General features: G+C 35.8%; 3 protein-coding genes across 3 annotated transcripts; 1 reads left to right on the top strand and 2 right to left on the bottom strand.

Moving 5' to 3' along the window:
- Window positions 1-7,093: 7,093 nt before the first annotated feature.
- On the bottom strand, window positions 7,094-21,832 carry LOC145740054 (lipase 3-like). Its single transcript, XM_081995384.1, has 8 exons — window positions 21,698-21,832; window positions 21,409-21,604; window positions 20,985-21,358; window positions 20,759-20,920; window positions 20,520-20,604; window positions 20,312-20,454; window positions 20,097-20,249; window positions 7,094-7,105 (listed from the first exon to the last, which is right to left on the bottom strand). Exons 1-8 carry the CDS (start codon window positions 21,791-21,793, stop codon window positions 7,100-7,102), a joined length of 1,215 nt encoding a protein of 404 aa, XP_081851510.1. The 5' UTR covers window positions 21,794-21,832; the 3' UTR covers window positions 7,094-7,099.
- rempA (intraflagellar transport protein rempA) lies at window positions 10,079-19,884 on the top strand. The gene is made up of 20 exons (XM_081995365.1): window positions 10,079-10,411; window positions 11,141-11,368; window positions 11,596-11,758; window positions 11,812-11,950; window positions 12,126-12,367; window positions 12,418-12,585; window positions 12,650-13,039; window positions 14,401-14,562; window positions 14,627-14,803; window positions 14,863-15,192; window positions 15,248-15,505; window positions 15,778-16,004; window positions 16,221-16,411; window positions 16,466-16,561; window positions 16,719-17,029; window positions 17,089-17,363; window positions 17,459-17,653; window positions 17,721-17,939; window positions 17,995-18,193; window positions 19,203-19,884. The coding sequence occupies exons 1-20, from the start codon at window positions 10,265-10,267 to the stop codon at window positions 19,529-19,531; spliced, it is 4,446 nt and encodes a 1,481-aa protein (XP_081851491.1). The 5' UTR covers window positions 10,079-10,264; the 3' UTR covers window positions 19,532-19,884.
- Window positions 21,833-23,257: 1,425 nt separating the features above from the next.
- Window positions 23,258-25,920, bottom strand: LOC145740052 (lipase 3-like). Its single transcript, XM_081995382.1, has 7 exons — window positions 25,739-25,920; window positions 24,670-24,856; window positions 24,239-24,612; window positions 23,964-24,125; window positions 23,799-23,883; window positions 23,497-23,636; window positions 23,258-23,445 (listed from the first exon to the last, which is right to left on the bottom strand). The coding sequence occupies exons 1-7, from the start codon at window positions 25,880-25,882 to the stop codon at window positions 23,290-23,292; spliced, it is 1,248 nt and encodes a 415-aa protein (XP_081851508.1). The 5' UTR covers window positions 25,883-25,920; the 3' UTR covers window positions 23,258-23,289.

The raw sequence follows: 25,920 nt of genomic DNA, 5'->3' as shown, positions 1-25,920 counted from the left end.
AAGCCCAAGAAGACAATTTTTACTAGAAACAGACATCAATAACATTCAAACAATTTAAAATCATACAATGGAATATAAGAAGCGTAAAAGCAAACAGAGAAAATTTAATTAATATGATAAGGGATCAAAAGCCAGATATTGTATTGCTAAATGAAACGTGGTTAAAAAGTAAAGAAATATTTAAAATTAAAAATTTTGTTATTCTAAGGCAAAACAGGGAAGATGGTTATGGAGGAGTTGCCACAATGATCAAAGACAACATTGTTTTTCGCGAGCTAAAAAATTTCAATTCGGAGACCATCCAATTTATTACAATCAAAATAGACAACCTTTTGTTGACAAACATTTATTGTAATTCGGGTAATAATTTAAGCATTGATGTAATGTCAGAAGTAATGGACGGGGATGAAACAAAAATCATAATGGGAGACTTGAATAGTCATCATCCCATATGGGACAATATGCCAGTCAATAGGGGTGGAAGAATAATAAGTGAAAAGTTGATGGAACAGGATTTGATTATTATGAACGATGGTACCGCCACTTTGTTCAGAAATGGAGAAAGAAGTAGTGCAGTGGACCTAACGATGGCTAGTGCATCTTTAGCCCCAATGATTAAGTGGCAAGTTTTGCTGGACAATGGTAATAGTGATCATTTTCCCACGTTGATTACTCTACAAGAAAATGGAAAGCTGGACTTGAAGAGCACAAGAATGACCACATTTTATTCTAGAAATTTCGCCAAGGCGGATTGGGATAAATATCAAGAGAATATTTATTTACAGGACTTTTCGGACCCTAACTTAACTTTTCAGGAATTTTTGTCAAGAATTAACGAGGCTGCAAAGGAGTCTATACCACAAAAAAGATGTAACTGTTCAGGATTCCCATCAAACCCTTGGTGGGACGATGAATGTAGCGAAGCCCTCAGAAATAGAAGAAACGCTTTGGCGGAGTTTAAAAATGCACCAAGTTTAGAAAATTTTATTAACGCAAAAAAAACAATTGCTCAAGCAAAGAGAAAATTCAAGGATAAGAAACGAACCGCTTTTGTACATTTCTGTGAGTCATTGAATCGTAACTCAAATAGTAAGTACATCTGGGGAAAGGTTAACCAGTTTAGTAGCAGAAAAATAAAACAAAGGGTTAATATTGAGGACAATATGAAACTAGAGTTGCTGAATGAATTGGCCGTCTGTGATATTTTACCAGAATTTGATTTTGTTGATAGTGCGAGTCCTGTAAATGTAGAACACTTTTCCATGAGTGAAATGTTAAACAGTTTGTCAAATAAAAAATTATCGGCTCCGGGACTAGACGATGTTACTTACTTAATGATCAAAAAGTTACCAGTTCATGCAAGACAAACTCTATTAAACATATACAATTACTGTTTAGAGACGGGTTCGATTCCAAAAGAATGGAAACAATATAATATAATTCCGATTTTAAAAGCAGGTAAAAAAGCTGATAATATTAATAATCTCAGACCAATTATACTTTCCTCCTGTTTCGTCAAAACTTTGGAGATAATGATTAAAAATCGCATTGAATGGGAACTGGAAAATAAGAAGTTCTTTTCGCATTGGCAAACAGGATTTAGGAAGGGTATGGGAATTACCAATAATGTTGCGGCACTGACGTCACATATTTACCATGCTTTTGATATGAATGAATCTGTTGTGGCGGTGTTTCTAGACATTAAATCGGCATATAACCATGTTAATATTTTTAAGTTATACCACATTTTAATGTCAACTAATATTCCGAGTCTATTAGGTAAACTAATACTGTCAATTTTAAAAGATAGAGAAATGTATATTAGAAAGAATAACGGTACGTTGGCTGGGCCAAAAATCACATCAAAAGGCATCCCACAGGGATCTCCATTAAGTACAATTCTGTTTAACATTTATATAAGGGATCTGTTTGAGAATAAGGATGGCATCATTATGTCAGGTTATGCAGATGATTTGGTGGTGTTTATTAAAGGCAATAATTATAATGAAATGGTTCAAAGAATGAACAACTACATAGCGGCATTGGAGGAGAAATTGGAAGACAAGGAGTTGTCTTTATCACCGCAAAAATGTGAAGCAATGTGGTTTGTAAAAGGTAGAAGAAGGGAACAACCAATCAAAATTAAAATTGGAGGACAGGAGATTGACTACAGAGAAAATGTACAGTATTTGGGAATATCTTTACAGCTAAATTTAAAGTGGGATTTACATATTAATAGTATGGTTAATAAAGCTTTGACGGCGTTGAACACTCTCAAAATCTTTACCAGAATATGGTGGGGCGCTGACCCCAAAAGTATGTTGGTGGTCTATAAAGCTTTGATAAGATCGCACTTGGATTTTGGTTCTATCTTGTATAACAAGCTGCCAAAACGTTTGGTGGAGAAAATGGATAGAGTTCAATTTGGAGCGCTAAGGCTCTGCTTAGGATGTATGAAATCTACACCGATCTGTGCTCTAATGGCGGAGAGTGGGGAAATCTCACTAAAATATAGGAGACAAATTTTGGCTTCAAAATTTGTATCAAAAATCTTCTCTTTAAAACAAAATCCATTGATGGAAATTATTTGTAAATTAAGAGATCGTTTCTTACAACGTCCTAACATGTTGAATAAGTCACCCTTGTTTGTACAGGCTTTGGAGCCTTTTTTACCATTTCGCCAGAAAGTATTTTATAATGAGACACTACCTTGCTTTAATATTGATTATTATAAACAATTAGATCAGGTGAAAATAATTGATTTGAATATAAATAAAAAAGATTCGGATGTTAAACAACACTTTTTATTAGTAACAGATAGATTCAATGATACACACCACTTTGTTTACACAGATGCATCGAGAAAGGATGGGCAAGTAGGTTTTGGAGTATATATTCCAAAAGTTAAAGTTAAATTCTCTTCTAAACTACCGAAGGAATTAACGATATGTAATGCGGAAATAGCAGCAATTCACGAAGCGGTTATCATAATATTAAAAAGGAAAATCAAAAAGACAATAATATTTTCAGACTCCTGGAGTGCGGTTCAGAAAATTGGTAAATCTCGAATTAGTGCTAGTTCTGACATCATGACGCTCAGAACAAGAAGGCTTTTATTGTTGGCCTGTGAAATGGGATATGATATTTCTTTGGCATGGACACCGGGACATGCCGGGATCCAGGGTAACGAAATAGCGGATACTCTGGCAAACATTGGGAGGGGTTTTAACATTCCAAAGAAGGTGTTTGTAAGCTCAAACGATATATTTAATATTGTGAAAAATAATATCATAGAGCAGCATAAAAAAGAATGGTTACAGATTATAGGGAATAAAGGATCGTTTTACAGAGGTATTCAGAATCATTTCTCTCAAATTCGTTGGTTCGATAAAATTCCGTACAAAAACCGAAGGCAAATTACCACGATTATTCGTATGCGCACTGGTCATTGTTGTACAAAACTTCATTTATTTAAAATTAAAGTTAAGGATGATCCTTTTTGTGATTGTGGACAGATTGAAGATTTAAACCATATCTTTTTTGAGTGTCCCATTAATCAAGTAGATGATTTCAATGTTTATAGTCAGTTAATCAAAGTGGGTGTTACTGCACCTTTAAATATTGAAGTTGTTTTAGGAAAGCCAAATGCAGAGATCATTGATATTATCAATAAATTTCTCAATATCAATAAAATTAAATTGTGACGTGTGTTGTTGGGAAAATTTGTGTTTTCGTTTTGTTGTAGATAAAAACTTTTTCCGGTACCTGGACTTTTAATAGAGATGTCTCTATGTGTTTAGAGTAGTTGTGAAGTCCTTCCTGTGTGGTTTTTTGGGATAATACCATTAGCCAAGAAGTGAAAGAAGAAAGTAAGCCAAGAACCACCTGAAGAACACCACAGAAACGCAGAAAATTCACAGCACTAGAAGCTACTAATCAGAAAGCTCTAGAGAACCAGGAGCTTTGAGCTCGACTATCTGGCTCTCTTTTCGTATTGAGCTGGCAAATACCCTAGTTGGTAACGCCATTAAACGGAGCAAAAAAAAAAAACTTGAAACGTATCGCACGTCTGTTTCGTGGGCGCCATTTTGTGTCGCTAAGAAACCACGTTTCTTGAAACGGTGTACAGAGAAATTTGAAGTTGACGACCGAACTCCGCAGCCGGTCGAGTGGAGATGGTGGGAGTTCTAAGTGGAAATGTCGATTCCTAAAAGTCTACGGGGAATTGTCTTGTGCGGTGCACTTCCAGGAGGCGGAAAGGGTGAAAACCTAGGAGAAGACCACGTGGATGTGACAGTGACGGTTATAGTTTCCACGAGGAAGGACTACATCTTTTGCTCGGATCGTGCCTTTGAGCGATATTTAGTCTTATTTATGCAAGCGGGAGAGATGAGAGTTTCTCAGACGCACGCAAGTGCCTCTTCCGCGGAACTTATGTAATCGTGTATCGCGTAATCGCGTTGTTAAACTGGCTGAACGTCTCACTGACGAGTGGCCATCGTAACCATAACACACAACTTACCATCCGTGTTTGTCAACAAAACCACCAAAACAAAGTAAATTTAAAAATGTTTTTTCTTCGCTCGGCTCCGTTTCGCTGCGAGGTCGTCTGAAATTACTAACAATTTTCCTGTGTTAATTACACCCATCGACAGAAAATTTGATCTAATAAGTGTTCGGTAGTTGCGTGTTGACTTCATCTCCATTGAAACCAACAGGTATTTTAGTTCATAAGCTTGGATTCCACTGGGTTAACTTTTAGGTTAGGTTGTTTATAAGTTTAAAATGGGGGTCAACCCCGGGGACTCCGGCTTAGCCGGTGATCCCCAAGTTACTAATAATCCTTCAAATGCCAAACATGATGACAGGATCAAGTACTTCTATCAGGGCAACTCCTTGGGTCCTTTTACTGTGGTTGTGGAAGGCCCCAGGGACAATAATGTTGGTAATATGCACCCTTTGTCCATAGCTAAGATGCTCAGTCAACTCAAACTGCAAAACGTTCGTGGGCCCCTGCGTAAGGGTAAAAACAAAATTATAATTGAATTCAGTAATGCTGAGGCAGCTAACAGTTTCGTCTCGCATAGTGAGTTGGCCGGTAAAGGCTATAATCTTTATATTCCAGAGTATAATGTCTGCTCCAAGGGTATTATTAGAGGTGTACAATTTGATTTCACTTTAGAGGAAATATTGAATAATGTTCAGTCTACTGTGGATATTTTAAAAGTAGTTAGATTTAACAGGAGGTCACTAAATGAGAAGAAGGAAGTTGTTTTTATAAAGACTGGAACGTGTCTACTGACATTTTCTGGAAAAAGTATCCCCAAGTCAATTAATTTGTATGGTGTTGAAATGGAGGTAGAAAATTATATAATGCCCGTCACTCAGTGCTTTAACTGTTTTCTCTTTGGCCATACTAAAAAACAGTGCAGAGGTAAGCCTAAATGTGCAAAATGTTCGGACCAAGGCCACTCAGAGGATAATTGTACAAAGGACTTTAGGTGTGTTAACTGTGGTAACAACCACAGGTCAACCAACAAGGAATGTCTCGAATACCAAAGGCAGAAACAAATTAAAATATATATGTCAGTAGACAGAATTTCTTTTTATGAAGCTGATAAAATGCTTCCAAAAACTAAAAAGTCCTCTTTCTCAAGGCAGGCTGGGGATTTCCCCAATTTGCGTGAGCGGGAAGGGAAGAATGTACAGGGATTTAGCCAGGTATCTAACAACAGAGATATATACCAGAAAAGTAAAAATAGGGAAACATTAGAGAAAAACCCCTCTTACAGTAGTGTAGCATCACAACTGGCGTCACGACGCTCAGATGTAAAAAAAAGAAAAATTTTGTCACCCTCTATCTCCCCCGGGTATGATAGGGAAGCTGTGAAACAGTGCTTGGTGCCACAACCAACTCGTATGAAGGCATTCGACTCAAGTTCTTCTTGGTGCCATGAAGTGGGGGGCCCCCCCGGGCAGGCCTCACAGCATGGTGCCAATTCAGGGGGTGTGGACAAGCCTCCTGAGGAGATTGAACAAATGAGATTTGCGTTGTTAAACATTGTGAAAAATATGCATTTCAGTGATATGCTGTTGATGCAAAATGTATTAAAAAATTTGAATGTGTCTTTAGATGTGCAAGGTCCTCCTTCAGAGATGGAGGATGATACTTGGTAACAAGTTCGCTGCCTCTTTGCGTATTCTCCAATGGAATATACGAAGTGTATATTCCAATCTCATAAATTTGCAATTATTTAATAATAGTAATAAGTTTGACATCATTGTGTTGCAAGAGACATGGCTGAGGAATACCCAGCCTTTCTCTCTAAAGGGATATGTATGTGTCAGAAGTGACAGGAATGACGGTAAAGGTGGTATCCTTACCCTTGTTAAATCTGGTTTAGAGTTTGACATTGTTGACAACTTAGTTGCCAACATCCCTATTAATTTCCAAATCCAATCTATTAAGCTTAAACTTTCAAATATTACCTTAGTGAATGTGTACTGTCCTCCTAACATTCGAATCGAGTTCAACCAGCTCAAAAGTGTCATTGATCAGTTTGCTCACCCAAAACTGATAGTGGGGGACTTTAATAGTCAACACCCACTATGGGGAAGTGATATACCCAACATAATGGGAAATCACATATATAATATACTTGATAATAATGATATTTTGATCCTTAATGATGGTTCACCAACTAGGTTCACTAGTCCTCTCTTGAACAAGTCCTGCCCGGATATCTCTGTCATTTCTGCTGCCTTAAGCCCTTATTGTACCTGGAGTACAATGGAGGACACAGGGAGTAGTGATCACTTTCCAATCCAAATCTCAATCTCAGGTGAAGGTCGGAGTCAGTCACCAAGTTACCTAAGTAGGGAAAAGGTTTCAAAACTTAATGTTAAGGGCTGTAATTGGGATTCATATCATGTGGCAGCATTGAATAAACTAAATAAATGGGGTTCCATTTCAAATTATAGTGAGTTTGAAAGGTTTCTGAGTGAAGTAGTTCAGGAGAATGTCCCTGTACGCAAGCCTTACCTCGGTAAAAAACCCAAGCCTCCTACTCCTTGGTGGGACAATGAATGTAATAATATCTTATGTCTTCGTAAAGAAAAACTTAAAGAGCTTCGAGCTAATGCTTCCATTGAGAATTTTGTTGAGTGCAAGAGAGTCATGGCTTTGTCTAAATTTGTATTTAAAAACAAAAAGAAGGCCTCCTTTGTCAAATTCTGCAACAATCTAAACCGTAACACCCCAATGGGTGAAGTTTGGAAAACAGTGAAAAGATTTGGCAGCAGTATAAATAGACCTAACTGTAAGACGGTTAGCATAGCAGAGATGGTGGCAGTGGAGATGCTGGATGGGTGGGAGCAGGCTTCTATTGGGCTGACTCCCTCCGAATTTTGCTTCACACCAGGTGAGGGGGGGGGGGGTGATCCTCCATTCTCCCTTCTGGAACTTGAATACGCACTGAAGGATAAAAGGGACACCTCACCAGGAATGGACAATGTTTACTACTCTATGATTAAGAATCTTCCAGTCCGAGCAAAGGAGTTGTTGTTGGGGATGTATAATGGGGCACTATTTGGTCACGAGATTCCATTTCAATGGAAAAGAACTAAAATTCTACCTTTATTGAAGCCAGATCATCAGTCGGGAAACATTAAGAGCTACAGACCAATTGCTCTAAATTCTTGTGTGGGGAAAGTCCTGGAAACAGTTATTAAAAACAGAATAGAGTGGGATTTGGAGAATAGGAGATGGTTTCCTAGTGACCAGATGGGATTTAGGAGGGGGAAGGGTAGTTTGGAGTGTCTTTCTACCCTGACTCTATGTATCCTTAAAGGTTTCCATACAAGATTGTATACGGTGGGAGTCTTCCTGGATGTGTCAGCTGCTTATGATAACGTAAGCATTCATAAATTGTATGATATTTTGGGAGAAGCTAGCATATCTACCGATATTAAAAATCTTATCTTTAACTTGCTATCTAATCGTGAAATTTACGTAGATTTGCTGGATAATAACATTGTGGGTCCGCGAAAGGTTACCATAGGATTGCCCCAGGGGTCCCCCCTGAGTCCAATTTTATTTAATATTTACACCCGGAAAATTCATAAAATTCCAAAAACCAACATTAGGATAATTCAATATGCTGATGACATTGTTTTATATTGTAGTGGGCCCAATATTCCAGATATTATTAGGGAAATGAATGAGTTTCTGTTGCAGCTGGGTGCCCTCTTTTCCTCATTGAACCTGCATCTGTCCCCTAATAAGTCAAAGGCAATAGTTTTCTCGCCAAGAAAATCATACAACTTTCCAATTGACTGTATTACTTATGAGGGAAGTGTAATCTCATGGGTCAAAGAATATAAATATTTGGGTATCATACTGACTGAAAATTTGAACTGGTCTAAGCAGACTGATCGGATGTGTATTGGGGCTAGGAAGGGCATTAATGTTATGAAGGCTGTTACGCGTGTGTGGTGGGGAGCGGATCCGATCACCTTGCTCTCTATTTATAAGGGTCTAGTTCGGTCTCATCTTGACTTTGGTGGGTTTCTATTGAGTCCCATCACTAAGAAAAACCAGAGCAAATTGGACAGGGTCCAATTTGAAGCCCTGAGGGTTATTACGGGATGCATGAAATCCACTCCAACTAATTTGTTGCTGACTGAATGTGCTGAAATGGCTTTGGAGTACAGAATGGGATTGCTAGCAAAGAAATTTGTGTTGAAAAACTTTATGTATGATAATAATCACATTTTGGATGGTTTGGGGGAAGTCTTGGAGCTGTACAGTTTTAGGGGATATCTGTCTAACAGACCCCGTCCTTACTTGGTGCGTGCGTTTGAGGAGCTAGGTGATTTTGTTGAGTACATTAAGTCTTACTCGGTTTTTCCTGATTTTTGTTATAATCTTGATTATCAAATGATGACGGTCCCGCTTGTCAACATAAACTTGCGGAAGGATGATCCCAGGGTTAGGGAGTCTTTTCTGGAAAAGATTAATGGGAGTTTTTCCGATTATGTCCACATTTACACGGATGCCTCCCTTGACAGGGATGCTGCATCTGCCGGGTTCGGCATTTTTTGTCCCCAGTTGGACTACAGTTTTTCTTCGCGCCTTCCTAGGTTTATTCAAATCTGTACAGCTGAGACGGTTGCCATACACCAGGCGGTTGAAATGTGTCTTAAAAAGAAGGTTAAGAAGGCCATTATATTTAGTGACTCGCAGAGTGCCATTCAGAAGATCTCCAGGACATCATCCAAACACCGTCTGGATCACATTTCCTTTCTTACAAAGCAGATTATTATAGAGGCAAATGAATCCGACACGGTCGTGAAATTATGTTATGTGCCGAGCCACTGTGGCATTGCGGGTAATGAAAGGGCGGACCTCTTGGCCTGCCTGGGTAGGAATTTGAATGTACCCTTGCCCATTCAACTTGACTGGGATGAGTTTTACCCGGAGGTTAAGCGTAGGCATTTTGCTGGGTGGCAAACTGCTTGGAGGCGAACATTTTTGAGCAAGGGTCGTAGATATCTTGGCGAGTCTGATGCGTTTCCCTCTAAGCCTTGGTTCTCTGGACTGACTTATAAAGATAGAAGGCATATTACCACCATTATTCGCATTAGGACAGGGCATTGTTTGGTGCCTCAACATTTGTTTATGTTAGGAAGAGCGGACTCTTCATTATGTCATTGTGGTTCGCAGGGCACGTTGGAGCATATTTTGTTCCAATGTGACCGAATGAATGGAGATTTGTACCAGGAATTGATTAAAAGTGGAATCCAGGCTCCTGTATGCCTGCGGGGTGTGTTGGGTTCGCCGTCATCCACCATAATTAAACTCATTTGTCATTTTTTGAAAGTTAACAATATTGATTTATGATTTTAACATTATTGGATCATTTCCAGATCTCTGACACCTTCCTTTCCATCCGAGGCTCTTCCAAAAGTGTGTCAGCTCCTCCAGAGCCCGGGAGCGTGAAGAGTTTGAATCCTTTGTTGTGTTGTCTTGCTAACTTCTTAATCAGACCTAAGAGGAGGAGCTTAAGCTCCGACGTGGCGTAGGCCACCCTCGACCTAACCTAACTTGGCCTGGCTGAATACCCTAGTGGTGAAAGCCATAAAGAAAGTTAAAAAAAAAAAAAAAAAAAATTTAAAAATAAATTATCACAAAACTGTTAAGACACGGAATATGGAGTAAAATACGACAATTTCAACATTTAAGAATATTTAAAAATCAGCTAATATGACGCTCTACATAGAAAATGCAGTAACATTTCCAGAAAGTGGTTCTATTTCTATTAATGCCCTCTGGCACCCTAACATATCCTTACTAGCAGCTGCTAGTTTTTCCCAGGACAAAGGAGGATATGTGATTATATTTGATGAATTGGTGAGAAACTACATTTACTTATTAGCTAGTACTATAGTTAAAATGTTGTGATTTTACCTAACCTATTGGTTACCTTATTAATTATGAAAAAAATAGTGCTTATCAGTTGTGAGATCAATTCAATGTATGTGCCAGAATTTCTACTGAAAGGATAATCAACACTAAATAATTGCAAAATCACAGTCTATTTAGAAGTGAAAATTTCAAAACTTCAATGAGTTTCATGTTTTACTGAGAGATAGAGAATAGAGAATTAAAATTACTTTATAACTTGTGCTTCTAGCAGATACAGGACCACTCCAATCTATTACATTAATCACTTGATTAATCAGATTCAAAAACAATCATCCAAATCTCTGCAATTGTGAAAGTGCTTAAAAAATCCTCAGGTGCATTTCTTTTCTCTTATTGGATTTAAAATCCATTTCAGAATACTGCAATTTTGAACTAATTTGAACTCAATCTGTTTCATTCATTCACTATTAAAACGAACATAAAAAATACTGCAGCAGAATTAATTGGATTAATGTATGTTTGTATGTATCTCAAAAAAATCGCACTAGATCTGGTTTAGAACAGTCAATTCAATTTTAGGTATTTTATGAAGGTTTTGTATCAGTTTTAAGACACTAGGCCATTTAAACCACTTTGTGTCTGGCATGTCACTTTGTACATGATTTGCAAAACTGGACTCTTTCTGTATTTTTATGTTGGCAATTTGTTAATTAGGGAGAACCAATTAAAGATGTAAACTTTCCCATTCATCGTGGTTATCAAGTAACAGCATTGGCATGGCATCCGGAAAAAACGACTTTAGTAAGTGGATGGGAAAATGGCGACTTAAAAGTTTGGAATGGGAGTGACAAAGAATTTGTTAATGTGGTTGGACCTCACAAATCTCCAGTAACATTATTAGAGTTTAGTGAGAAAGGTGGACGTCTTGTATCTTGCGATTCGGTAAGTAGGTTTATTGTATCACATAGAATATGTTTTGCTTTTTTTGTTAAAGTTGTTCAACAATCTTATTTCACTTAGTACAGATATGTTTAGTGTTTCCTTGGCGCCTTTGTTGCGTACTTTTACTTGGTGAATAACAAAATATGTTCATCCCAACTTTGATTGAATGTTTTTTTTTTCTGAGTTCTGATTTTTTTTAAATAATATTTTTTGTGATAATGCAATAGGCTGGTTCGGTAGTTGGTTGGAAAATCGAGGGTAAATCTGAAACCAACATGGTTTTCCACTTAGACTTGAGTAAAGAATCCATCACTCACCTAACTTTTCGGCTAACCCCAAAAACCAATCCAGAATTTGATGTAGAAGGACTGGCTAAAGCGGCAGTAAATGGTACTAATAGCTATACAACTGTCGAAAAAACTTTAATTTGCCCAATAATTTAGGGGATGAAACTGCTCTAGACATGTTTAGTAACTGGCGGCCCAAGACCACAGCCCGGAAGTTCCGTATTCAAGATGGTTCTGATAATTTTTGCTTTTTTCTCGCTACCCAACAGGGTTCCATATATTATGTTAACTCTAGGTGAGTTGTTTATGCCAAAGTCAAATTAAATAAGATATTTATATATTTTTTAAACAAATTTGCCTTGTAATTCCACCATAAAGCAGTTATTTTATGTAAAATTCGGTGTTAAAAGATTAATCCTTCATAAAACACCGTGTATATGTCAAATATCTTTAGAGAATAATGACTTTAGTGGCTCTTGCGCTGAAGTACTAAACACTGAAGGGACACCTTTATCTTATGTCGTCTACCACCCAAATAAGAACGCTTTGGTGATAATGATGGACGGATTGACTATTGGCTTTTTCTCAGTTGATCGTCAAGGGCATTTGACTGAAATTGCTAAAGTCAAATTGAGCGGTCGAATTCAAACTAGAGGAGCCAGCAGTCAAGGTTTGACTTGGGCTGGCAGTTCCAGTCTTGCCATTTTAACTGGTCTGTTAACTATTTTTTGGTTGTAACTTTTTATATTGGAATTGCTTTAGGAGATTTAACGGTTCGTATATGGGACGTTGACACTAACGATAACTTCGTTTTACCTACCACAATGAAAATGTATGTTAACGATGATAAGGGGTCATCCGTAAGTGAGATTTTCACTTGTATCGCTTATTGCAAGATGAACCAGACATTGTGTGCAGGAACAAACGTTGGTAATCACTAAAGCTTTGACTTTATTTTGCTCTTAGCAGTGAAATTTTGTTGTATGTATTTAAGGCCGGATATATTTCTGGTCTAAATCCCTTCAACCTAGTTCGGAAAACGCAGAAGACCAATGGGAATTGAACAACATAAACAGTATTGGCGGAACCATTAAACAACTGAAATGGGGATTGTTTATGATGCGTTTGCCTCTATTAAGTGTCAATTGCGTGACCGCTATTTACATTATGAAGGAACAGGCCGTGTGCAGTGCGTTTTGCAATAAAATATGGGCTACTCAGAAAACTTCCAATCAAATTTGGATTGAAAGTGATCGGGGGAATAAATTGCTAGAGTTGGAGTCGCAAGTGAGCGACATGGCCATTTCTGAGGACCATATAGTGTTTTCCAATGGACGGATTATAACAGTTTACAATATTAGTTGGAATAAAAAAGGTGCAGAAGGTAAAAGTTATTTCTAGTCAGTCTATTTTTTATGACTAAACGTCTGCTGAGTGTAAAAGTTTCAGGATAATTTTGTTTGATGGTAGATCTTTTGATTTATGTTATTAGATACATTTTCTTCAAACTATATGGAAACGCAAACTTGCCAGGAAAAAGTTTTGAAAGAAAATCAATTTTATTTTATTTTTGGTTAAATACATCTTCAAGTTGAATTGGTAACTGGGGCTGGATAGCTCAAAAAATGTTTTTGGTTGAAAAGTATCTGTATACCCGGTGACATGACAATTAGGTAGTATTATTTTTACCCGATTAAAAGAGAAAGAACGTTACTATCATCTTGAAAATTAACGAAAAAGCCTAGGAAAAGGGGGGATAAATAAACGTATTTTTTAAAAAAAAAGTGTTTACCTGGTGTCCACTTTTTTATGTGAAAAAGAAAATTACATTCTTAATACATCTGAAAAAGAAATGGAGCTCAAACATACTCTGACAGTAAGTTAGATCTGTAGATTGAGATATCACAAATGTTGAGATTCCAATTTTAAATACAGGAACTTTAGTGCATTTAGGAATACCGTACAAAGTGATAATAATATCTTTATTTAGCACTAGGCTATACAATAAAACATCAAGTGTTATAAAAACGAACAAAAAAAGTAAAAGACAAAAAGAAATATACAATCAAAATTAAAATTATGCACTACCATTCTAAAAGTAGAGCAATTCTTATTAAATGTTTAAAATCATTTAAATCAGTATATACAGTCTTTTATTTCTGTTGGCAGCAACCTGCTTAGTGCTACATTTTCCATTTGTCTTTAAAACATTTTATTCTATTACAGATATAAGAAGGTAACATATTGTTCTTAATTTATAGATAAAAACATAAACATTAAATAATATTTTTTGATTTACTGTTAATATTTGCAGTACAAATGTCATTGTGGCGATTAGAGTGTATCTATTGCATTTTAGTATTGTTCGCATAGCTCTGTTCTGCACAATTTGAATTTCTTCGATTTTAAATGCTGGTAAACCATACAGAATTGTGGAGCAATACTGAAGGTGTTGCCAAGCTATGCCCTTATATAAAAGTAATTTGATTTCTAATGACAAACATTTTCCCATTCTCGCGATAAAACTAACCTTTTTGGAAAATTTCTGGGTCACATAGTCAGCATGGGAATGAAAAAGTTCAGGTCAAAAATAACCTCTAAATATTTTATTCGATTTTCATGCTTAATTTTACATTTGTTCATAATTATATTAATGACATAATATATTTTTATGTGTCATTTTTTTAACCATCCAATCATTTCACCTTGAGAGATTATATAATTGTAAAAAGCACTCTTTTTTAGGCGAGTGTGATTTTGATGTTACTTTCGGCCACAACTTTCAATGCGACAACGATGGAATTATTTTACACCACAAAACGATAATTACATTAAGTTCCTTGAAAATGACCCTTTACACGTCAACTGGCAGTATTATATCACATTTAACTTCTACTATGAATGAAGGTGACTCTACTTTATCTTCGTTTTATAGCTTATCCACTATATTAGTTAACATTTCAATAATAAGGTGAGCTCATCGGTGCTGACGTAACTAGTAATTACCTCACAGTTAGTACTATGGAAGGTTATTTAAGAATTTATGATATGTCCGACAACCAACTTAAGTTGGTAACTCCTGTGAAATGCTTAATGGATTCTATAGATGATTTTGGGGAAGTTATTCAGGCTAAAACTAATTGTAAAGGTATTTAATTTTGCTTACCTACAAAGCCTTTAAGGGTATTTTTAACGGTATAATTGTAGGATCTAAAGTGGCGTTTACTTTAGCAGCGTCGAATTTAGTTCCTGATGGTAAACTGTATATTTGGGACATTGAGTCGGACGAAATAGCAATTTACGACTTTCAAAAATACAGATCGCTCGGTGATAGCAATTTTGACGGTTATTACGAAGATGGAATTGTCGTGGAAATTACGGATGAGTCTGATTCTAATACAGTTTTTGATGAAATCTGCAAAAACCGAATTCCCATGTCAATGTACTGGTGCGAGGAAGATCCCAGGCTGCTTATTTGTAACGCCCGTAAAATTAAAAAAGCTGGCGACAAAAAATATGAGGTTTTGGGAAAAAACGGTCAGTTTTATTAAATGTTTGAATAGATTGGTTAATGTTTGTGAGTGTTTTATAGAAGGCACACCAAAAAAAATAGCCGAAGAGGATCAAATAATAGTTTCAATATTTATTACCCCTGATAATAAAATTAAAATACACGACGTAATGGGTGTGGAAATGGATGCGCAACTTTTAGCTTTATCACTCCCTTATGTAGTTACTTTGCAAAAACTCAATATAGTAAGGGACATAATGAGTGACTTTGACGGTTTGGAAGATTGCTTCCAAGCGACTAAAGAAGCTATCATTGACTTTAGCTATCATTTAAGTATTGGTAAGTTGGTATTGAATAAATAGCCATATGTCCTTTGCTGTTAAGCAAAAAAAATTGAAAATTTGAGAAAAATGCCATTTTTTAAATTATCAAAAGGTTCAAAATGGTTATTTCATCTAGTTTAAGGTTTATTGGTATAAATATGCCTTTTACTGTGCATTGGAACCCTTATGGAGCAAAATAAAAATTTGCCAAATGTCATTTATGATGATTATAATGTCATTGATGATAAAAATGTTGACAAAAAAATGTGGCTTGACGTAATTTTGTAGGAAACATGGACGCAGCATTCAAATCAATCAAACTAGTGCAGAGTCAAGGTGTTTGGGTCAGTTTGGCAAAAATGTGCGTTAAAACAAGACGGTTGGATGTGGCCATTGTATGTTTAGGTCATATGGGCAATGCCAAAGCCGCAAAAGCGTTGCGATTAGCCATCGCTGATGACAGTTTGCCTCAAGAGGCTAAAGTGGCTGTGTTGGCTATACATCTAGGATTACTGGTATAGTAAGGCTTTTTAAATAGCATGTGACCTATTTCTTTCAAACTAGATAATAACTGATCTTCTAAAAGTATTACATATTGACAATCAAAATTTTATTTAATTTTCTCTAGAATGTAGGCTGGCTATTTTGATAGTTATGCTTTTTAATTTTGTGGTTTACACCAACTTTTAGATTTACTATAGTAATTTAAACATTTTTTGTCTTGTATACAGGAAGAGGCTGAAGAACTATACAACCAATGTGGACGTTACGACCTTTTAAACAAACTGCTTCGTTGTCGAAACAAGTTTCAGGAGGCTCGTGACCTGGCAGAGGCGAAAGACAGGATAAATCTACGGAATACTGAACACGCGTGGGCTAGAAAACTGGAACAAGACGGTGAATTTAAGGAAGCGGCAATCAAGTAATATAATTATTCGGAAATACGTTTTATGATTTTTATTATCAACATTAACAGATATGAGAAAGCTGGAACTCATCGCTATGATATACCCAGAATGTTGTCTGATCATCCTCAACATTTGCAGTTGTACATGAGTAAAACCAAGGACAAGTAGGTGAAAGATATACGTAAAAAGACACGGTGACGTAATTTAATAGAACAATATTTTGAACTGTCAAATTACGTAATCGTTAGTTCAACTGCGCGCTCCATGAAGCGTCAAAACGAACCTTAAAAAACCTTTTTTAAGAACTTGATCATTTTTAAGGGAAATGCTAAAATGGTGGGGCCAGTACGTTGAATCGCAAGGAGACATGAACTTGGCACTAAAAATCTATGCCAACGCTGGTGACCTCTATTCTCAGGTGCGCGTGCTCTGTTTTTTGGGTGAAGAGTCCAAAGCTGCGGATTTGGCCAAGTCAGGCACTGATAAAGCCGCTTTATACCATATGGCGCGATATTTTGAGACTACCGGTCAAATTGAGGAAGCTGTTAACTTTTATACCAAGGCGACCGCTTATTCTAACGCTGTACGATTGGCCAAGGAGCATAATTTGTCGGATGAACTTTGGAATTTGGGTGAGTGTGCAACTTGAAGTCTTGTTAGAGAAAGTGGTTTTATTCAAATGACGTTTCAGGTTTAACTACGTCAAATCGAGAAAAAGTCGAGATAGCAAAGTATTTCGAAGGTCAGAACAATTTGGAGAATGCCGTTGTGCTTTATTTGCGCGGCGGCATGCTGCACAAAGCTTTAGATTTAGCGTTTAAAACTCAACAGTTTGAAGTGTTGCAAGAGATCGCTACTCAGCTGGACGCCGACTCAGATCCAGCATTAATTGAGAAGTGTGCCCAATACTTTATTACCAAGGAACAGTTTGATAAGGCTGTAGATTTACTAGCAATATCCAAACGAGTGAGGAGAATATTTACAACATTAAACTCTGTTTTAGTTTCTCTTATTTTTGGTCTTAATTTGTAAAAAAACAACACAGTTTATTAATGTTGTAGTACCAGGATGCGATACGAGTTTGCGTAGATCACAACGTACGTTTAACCGAAGATCTGACTGAAAAATTAACACCAGAAAAGGAAAGCGTGGATGAAGACCTGAGGATTAATGTCCTGGAAATTTTGGCTGAAAGCCTGATGTTGCAAGGCGACTATCATTTAGCTACAAAAAAATTTACTCAAGCTGGCGATAAGGTGAGTAGTTGGATATACAAATAATGTTAATGTTGGAATAAATTGTATTGTTATTAAAATTTTCTAGGTGAAAGCTATGAAAGCTTTACTAAAATCAGGCGACACCGAGAAAATCATTTTTTTCGCTAGCATATCGAGACAGCGTGAAATTTATATAATGGCGGCCAATTATTTACAAACTTTAGACTGGCAGAACCAACCAGAAATTTTACGGAACATCATTACGTTTTATTCTAAAGGAAAAGCGCAAGATTTGCTTGCTAATTTTTACGTCGCTTGTGCGCAGGTAATTTAATTCATTTTTCAAGATTGAGGCTTTGCTAGAGCTGGTTTGAGTTTAGGTCGAAATTGACGAGTTTCAAAACTACGAAAAAGCTTTGGGCGCGCTTAGCGAAGCGTCCAGGTGCCTCCAGAAAATTGCGAATCCATTGGATCTGTCGCAAATTCAACGCGCAATGGAAATTGTACAACAAAGATACGTGACAGTGAAGAAGTTTGTTGATATCAAAAAGTTGTTTGACAGGGGTGACCTGCAAGCAGGTAAGTTAAACTGAAACGTATAATATTTGAAGTTAAATGATTTGTTTTCAATTGAAATATGAAATGATTGTTCCAAGGAATTATTTTTAGGCTAACCTAACCTAACCAGGTACTTTTTGCTAGACAAGTTATGCCAAATCACATTAAGTAACATTACTGTCAATAAAAAGAAAAGTAACGATGTTATTGAGAATAAAACTTAAATGCATGTTTATTGACAAAAATATAAAGTTTGAAGCATATTTCCAATAAAATTCGTACATTTTCTGAAACATGTCGTAGGAATAGTTGAACGTACTTAAACAAGATTTTTAAAAAATCGATAATTTTTCAATTTTTTAATTTTGCAATGCTGCGTATCTCACGTATCCGTATTTGTTTTTAATGTCAGAATTTAGGTGTGTACCACAAAATTGTTTTAATTAATTGAGTGAATTGTTATTTAAGATACAAGTGCAACTATTGCTATTTTTTGGTTTCAAGGAAATTTGGTTCTGTTCCATAATATTAATAGTGAAGATATAATGTTTTTATGTTTCTCCTATTCGTTGTAGTGTTCATAACAACCTGAGGGAATTAGGCGGGCGTTATCATAACACCCACTTATAATGCCCTGACACCTTTTTTAACATTATTTTATCCTTTCATGCCACAAAAACTACGTATTCCCTACCTTAGGATGACTCTTGACATTTTAGGTAATAAACTTTCGTTAGCTTCGGCTACATTTTCGTTTAAATTTTCTAAAATTTCGTTCATTCAGGTAAAATAAACACTAAATAACATACCGGTAAAGGTATACCTTACTTTTCAATGCCAGAAACAGTAAATAATTGCTGAATTAGGTGAAACACAAAACATTGTATGCACCACAGGCGTTAGGGAAAGAATAATGTCCATCAGGCCGAAACCTTTCAGGACATTATGTTCCCTCTAACGCCCTTGGTACATAAATAGCTAAAATGTCTACTTTTTTGATTCTATATGTGTCATTTTTACACTATTCCAGGAATGACTCAATGCAAACAATTGCTTATGCTTAGTGGGCCAGATCTGGACGTGGCTGTTAGACGTGGCGATATTTACGGACTCATGATACAAAATTGCGTAAAAATGGGCAACTACACCGAAGCCAAGCAACTAGTTATGGAACTGAAGCAATTTTTATCTAGCGAGGGACTGAAAATTCCTCTCACTTACTACGTAAACAAAGAAGTGATTGAAACTCTTGCCAAAGGTCTGGATGTGCCTCTTAGTGCTTTGGTTCCAGCTTCGGTTTCACGTAATTCAAGCGCAGATAATAATGACGAATTTATTGATGAAGTTTTGGAGGATTGAAGCACTTTTAGGCAAGCTGTAAAGCACTAGGTAAGTGTAGATACAACGTGGAGCATATATTTACCTAAAAAACAGAGTTGTGTCCACACGTGGTTTAAATTTATAGAAACCACCAATATTTCAGCATTATAACAATACTAATTGGATTTAAAAAACACTGAACGACTGTTTAATGTTTGTTGGCTCATTAAACACGTACAACGACTAATACAGTCGCAGATAAAAATGATTTATTAGTTTGCATTTCGTTCACTAAAAATACAATAATTACTATTGTATTAGTGTGGTATTATTATTATAGCATCAATGTGTTTTTTTATATTTTAGAGAATTAAAAATAATTGTTGAACTAATTTACCTTTTTCCATTATTAAAATTCATGCCATCTCATAGTTCAGCAACATTAAAAATCTTGGTGCAAAAAGCATTTTTATCCGAAAACACCATTAACGATTTTCATTGAAGGTTTCAGGCAAAAATGATGCGCGAAGGTAAATGTGATTCCATTCAAAACCCTCTTACAACATCAAATTAAAAAGTTTGGCAGGTTAGAATAAATAAAAACAAAAAACATCAATCCCTGAATATTACTAACAATTTCGTCGTAAACATAATATTTGGCATCTACACCGAAAGAAAAATCTATGTGATTCCACAACAGATCCGTTACTTCCTTTCCTACCGCTGATCCAACTTTGCTGATCAGTCTTTGGAAATCCTATTTAATAAAATATGTGATTTTACTATAGTCATTGATTGTAATCAGTTGTAAGTACTTACAGCAACTCCAGAAAAGTAATCGTTAGCGCCGTACCAAATGTATATTGGCACTGTTGTGGAGGTTAAATTGTAAAATGGTGGAGTCGTTTGGTTGTACGCTTCCAAGTTACCAGATGAGCCGTAGTCGTACTGTTTAAATTCACCTTAATTTGAACGTTATGGCTATTAAAATTCGTGTCAGAGATTTTGAAAATGTATAGCAACTTACTGCTGTCGGCTATTTGGAGGAAGTGAAATACTTGCTTGTAGGATCCTCCGGCTGGATCGTTAGACGCCATTACAGTTATTATGCTCTACGAAAAATATCATGTTATATCTACAAGATTATTCAGAAGTAACCCAATTTGATTGATAGTAGTATTTTAAACGTGAAACGGTGGGACTGAATGAATTTGAAGCTTTAGAATTATTCAATCCCAAAAAACAGGCAACTGATGATCAACTTACACGATTAACTTGGTCTGGATCAGACCCCACAACTCCAAGTAGCTCCACACACAATTCAACTGTAGGAGCATCTCTAGCACAAAACAGTATACCCAACAACCTTATAATTGGTGAGTAAGTCAACAAACCCTGATTATCCAGTCCTAGGTCACTAACCAAGTCCTGGAAATATAAAGCTCACAATTATACCTGATGAATGTTCAAGTCCCAACATTAGATTAGTTACCTCAATTTGACCCACGTTCTCCACTAAGAAACTTATGGGTAAACGCGTGTTATCCATATAAACTACAGGTGCCATTAAGTGAGCTACGGACACTCTTTCTGAATATTCTGGTCGAGTGGTTGCGAGTACCAGAAAAGCGGTACCACCTTGTGAATGACCGATAAAGGAAATGTTTTGGTTTCCTGTTATGTTAGTGATCAAATCCATATTAGCAGGAATATCGTAATATCCCAATTCGTGCCAACTGAAATTCCAATATGCCACCGAATCGGTACTAAGGGACACATGCTTGGTGCTGTAAGTGTTTCCTCTACTAGCCATTAAGTACACATCGAAACCGTTTTCGACCAATAAGAATCCTATGGATTTGTCTCCTAATGAAATGGACGTTTTTAGAGGTAAGGTTGAGTTTATCTAGTTTTACCAGAAATTATCCAATCTTCTGGATTGCTCCAAATGCCGTGCAGAAGTAACACTGCAGGTTTGGTAGTATTATCACTAGTAGTACTAGCATTTTCTCCTTTAGGGTAAGGGATTCTTACAGTGTTCAAAATGTAACCATCATCTGTTGTCACAGTGTAGTTTTCGTAATAGTAGTCATGATTTGCTATAAATTCATACTACAACCAAAAACAAGTATTATTATTGTTAAATTTACTAACTGTTTCTGTTTTTTAACATGTTGATCGCCGTTGACGGCCTCAAAAGCTTACCAAATTCAAGCCAGTGTCAGGATCCAGCCAAATTTCCGCCTGGCTTGATCCAAAACCATAAAGCACCGTCACTAATAAAATTATAGAAAAACTCATGATTCGAAGAAAGTGAATAAGACAAAACCGGTTTTTAAACCAAATTTTATATTGGAGATTCTGCCAGTATAATATGACGTACTAATTAAGTTTGAGATAACAATGTACGTTAATTTGTCAAGTATTATCATCAGTGTCGACTAATATGTATGCAAATTATAAGGTCTTAATGAAATATTATGAAGACATTTTATAAAGCTCAAAGATCTCAAAATAAGCATATTTTCAACGGAGAGTATTAGGCTCAAAAAATACTTTTATTATATTGGAAATAAAGGTCTTTCGTAGGACAGCTCGGCTGCCGGATTTGGCACCACTAGATTTTTTCCTGTGGGGTTCTACGGTACTGTTTATAGATAGAAATTTTAAATCAAGCAGTTGCTTTATAAAGAAGTTTTAAAAACTAATTGGTTTACTATAAATAGGGTTGAGTAGTGTGTTCTTATTTCGACTAGTTATCCAGAAACTAGTGTTTTGATAAAAATAACATAATTAGTATAAATCAATCCAATATCCGCGAAATATGTTTACATAAAATTTATAAGAAGCCCTTAAAGGACTTTCCCTTTCTTTTACTCTATTTTAAAAAATTATTATTTACGCTTATGGATTTTTTTACTGGTTCCTCCCGGGGCGTAAAACAAAGTGTATCTATCATTGTGAGAGCATTTTTTGTTGTGCCTGTATGTTTTTTGGTTCAGGTATATCCTGAATTCCGTTAATCGATCAATTTCTTTTTTTTTTATTTAATACTTTATAGTAGGTGTATATGACTTTTTATACTTTTGGCGTGACATACTCGAATGAAGTGCTGACCTATATGGGTAAAAAAAACCTTTCAAACCTTTATTAAATTTTTTTAGTAGACCATTTTTTTTTTCATTAATGAAGCTTTGAAAACGATGTTTTTACCACGATGTATATTTGTATGTCTGTATTTACAAAGTAAATACTGTTTTACAGTATTGTTTTACAATATTATAGAAGTAGAAGGTCAAAATTTGCGAGTACCTAGTTGATAAGAATTTTAGGTGTGTTTTTTTGTTACGTGACGTCTGCTGATGGTTTGAGTTATCGATACTCGATTTTCAACTTTACTAGATACTTTTATAACAATTCAATTGAATACTTGTTTCCGGGTATTTTTTTGAACAAAAGTCAACACTGCTTTTTTAATATTTAAATTGTTAGAAAACATAAGTAAGTACCTTCTTATACTCAGGTAAAAAGATAACAGTTATATTAAGCCCTATTTAACACACATTTTCAAACAGTAAAACCACTTACTTGGCTGGAAATAATGTTACGAAGTACTTACTTACATGTTGTCACCTCAAGACGTCATACCCAATTGGCAATAGATTTTCTTGGTGTTACGTTTGTTTACAGAGTTATTTCATCCTGACACTTTATTGATGCACTTGCAGGAATAATGGAATAGAAGGTTGAAAAAAAACTACTATCGTCGTTCGTATTTTATTATATTATCCCAAAATCTAAGAATCATTTCGACGCTTAATATCTTCAATCACTTCGTTATAAACATATCGTTGAGCTTCAATAGCGAAAGCGAAATCTATGTGGTTCCATAATGGATTTGATACTCGTTTACCAATCGCTGTACCTGTTTCTCTGACCAGTCGTTGGAAATCCTAATTGAACATTTACTTTAATTCCTTAGGATAATTAAGTTGTCAACTCACCTTAACACCGCAAAAGTAATCATTTTCACCATACCACACATAGATTGGCACAGTTATAGATTTTAAATTGTAAAGTGGTGGTTCCTCTTGATTGTACTTTTCATGATTGCGCGTGCGGTAATCGTACTGGCTGAACTTGTCTGAACCATATAATAGTAATGATTTTTAACACTGAGCATATTATGCAAGATGCAAAAGACAACTGCGGTTTGACAGGCAGAAAGTTATTGACTAGAGCTAATTAAGTAAAACTGTAATCCATCAGATATTCTACATTCTTGCCAATTTTAGAAAATACTCACCGTTTTTGGTTACTTGTAAGTAATGGAACATCTCTTTGAAAGATCCTCCCGCTGGGTCATTAGATCCCATTACCGTAATTTTAGTCTAAAAGTGTGAGATAGACAAACTTGTTTGGATACTACATAAATCTAATGAATTGGAAAATTAAAAGTAAAAATACTTACGGAATTAAGTTGGGCAGGATCAGGACCCACTAATCCAAAAAGCGATACACATATCGGAAGTGTCGGTGAATGTTTCGAGCACGCCAAGACCGCCAAAAGCTCAATAATTGGTGAATAGGTGAAAACGCCCTGGTTATCCAAATGTAGATCACGAACAATATCCTGCAAATCAACTTATTAATATTGTATAGTTTCTATCATTAAGATTTTTCATCGAGATTGTATACCTATTTTCTTTCAATAATTCTACATTTTGAGTTACCTACTATACTAACCTCAAGTATGTACACGTTTTTGATTAGCAACTTTATCGGCAATCTAGTATGAGTCATATAAACCACAGGAGCGAATAAATGGGCGACCGTTATTCTTTTCGAATAATCTGGCCGAGTGGCGGCCATTACCACAAAAGCGGTACCACCTTGGGAATGACCGATAAATGAAACATTTTGGTTTTTCGTTTCATTTCGGATCAAATCCATATTGGCCGGGATGTCATAGTAACCAACTTCGTGCCAACTGAAGTTCCAATATTCTTTCGAGTTGGTGTTGAATTTTACGTGGTTGGTACTGTAAGTGTTTCCTCTGCTCGCCATCAGAAAGACGTCGAAACCGTTTTCCACCAGTAAAAATCCTATGGAGGTATTTCCTGTTAAAAGAAAGGAGGATTTGATAATATTTCCACTTTTGATTGACCGCTTTTTACCGTTTAATATCAAATCTTCTGGATTGCTCCAAATGCCGTGGAGTAGTAACACAGCAGGTTTCTTAACAGTTTTATCACAATACTTATTTTTGGGACACGGTATTCTTACAGTGTTTAAAATGTAACCATCCTCGGTTGTTATTGTGTAATTTATGTAATGATAGCCATGGTTTTCTATGAACTCATACTACAAAAAGCATGTCAGTTTAACAATATGCAGTGCGCTCCGGGTAAAACAAATCATAAAAATTGTAAAACTTCTATTTTCCATACAAAACATATCTTTTAATTGTATTGGGAAGTAGCAGAGGTCAGTATGGTTGAAATAAGCTTGAAATAAATCATCAGTGGGGGAAACAGGCAAAAGTAGGCTGACATCATATATTCAATGCTTCTCTCCCAAAATCAAAATGTGGTTCAATTACTATATGCATATAAAGTTAATAAAATCTATTAACTTTATTTGTAAATAGTAAATGTTAGTATAGACGAGTTTAGCTTAAAACATGTTTCTCAATCTCTCACCTAAACTAATACCTAATTAATGTGGTTTTTATGAATAAGACTTCCTGAAACAACAGTTGTAGTGTTTATTTTTAAGTCGCTAATTAGAAAACTAAATAATTTGTAAATATCGAAAGTACTTTGAAAAAATGCAATTTATGAGATGTTTAACTGCAATAAAATTTTGTATATTGACTGAGGTATCTTTAATTATACCATCAGTTTACACAAAGTAGTATTTCCGTAATTTAAAGGTTTTGAATTTGTGTGCAATGTACGTTTACTTAGTTATTTGACTCTTTGGTGGGTGTGAGTAGTCAAAAAGTATTTTAGTAAAATCTATAAAATTTACACAGTTTTTATATTAAGACACAGGATGGCTGTATAGTTTGACTAAGGGTCTTAAGCTGTAAAACTCCTGTAACCCAAAATAAAAATAATTGTCAACAGTTGTTGGACTAATGTGTGATATACTAATAGTTTTGTGATAAAATCTACATTTTCAATGAATTTTAACCTTAAGCAATTCACCATTCAAAGTGTGAATCTTAACTCCACAACTTACCAAGTTCAAGCCAGTGTCAGGGTCCAACCCTAATTCTTTTTCTAGGGGCTTTAATAATTTTTTTAATACCGAAGAACCTTCAACACAAATTAGACCAACTAAAAAAAACGCGCTTACTAATAAAGTTTTCTGGAAATAACTCATGGTTCGAATTCACGAGGATAACCGCATTCCGAACCATC

Source organism: Ips typographus, linkage group LG1 (assembly GCF_016097725.1).
Source record: "Ips typographus isolate SLU linkage group LG1, UJ_Ityp_2.0, whole genome shotgun sequence".
NCBI classification, from domain to species: Eukaryota; Metazoa; Arthropoda; class Insecta; order Coleoptera; family Curculionidae; genus Ips; species Ips typographus.
The sequence above is the reverse complement of the archived record's forward strand: the minus strand, read 5'-3'. Positions and strand labels throughout refer to the sequence as shown.

Bases quoted from the DNA above. Each gene is read 5' to 3' on its own strand.
- LOC145740054 (XM_081995384.1), bottom strand. From the start codon at position 21,793: ATGAGTTTTTCTATAATTTTATTAGTGACGGTGCTTTATGGTTTTGGA. The intron at 21,605-21,697 runs GTAAGCTTTTGA...TTTTGGTTGTAG, and splicing joins CTGACACTGGCTTGAATTTG to TATGAATTTATAGCAAATCA. The intron at 21,359-21,408 runs GTAAAACTAGAT...CCATTTCATTAG, and splicing joins AGAAGATTGGATAATTTCTG to GAGACAAATCCATAGGATTC.
- LOC145740052 (XM_081995382.1), bottom strand. From the start codon at position 25,882: ATGAGTTATTTCCAGAAAACTTTATTAGTAAGCGCGTTTTTTTTAGTT. The intron at 24,857-25,738 runs GTAAGTTGTGGA...TGCTTTTTGTAG, and splicing joins CTGACACTGGCTTGAACTTG to TATGAGTTCATAGAAAACCA. The intron at 23,884-23,963 runs GTAAGTATTTTT...TCACACTTTTAG, and splicing joins ATCCTGCCCAACTTAATTCC to ACTAAAATTACGGTAATGGG.
- rempA (XM_081995365.1), top strand. From the start codon at position 10,265: ATGACGCTCTACATAGAAAATGCAGTAACATTTCCAGAAAGTGGTTCT. The intron at 11,759-11,811 runs GTACTAATAGCT...CCAATAATTTAG, and splicing joins GGCTAAAGCGGCAGTAAATG to GGGATGAAACTGCTCTAGAC. The intron at 13,040-14,400 runs GTAAAAGTTATT...ACTCTTTTTTAG, and splicing joins GAATAAAAAAGGTGCAGAAG to GCGAGTGTGATTTTGATGTT.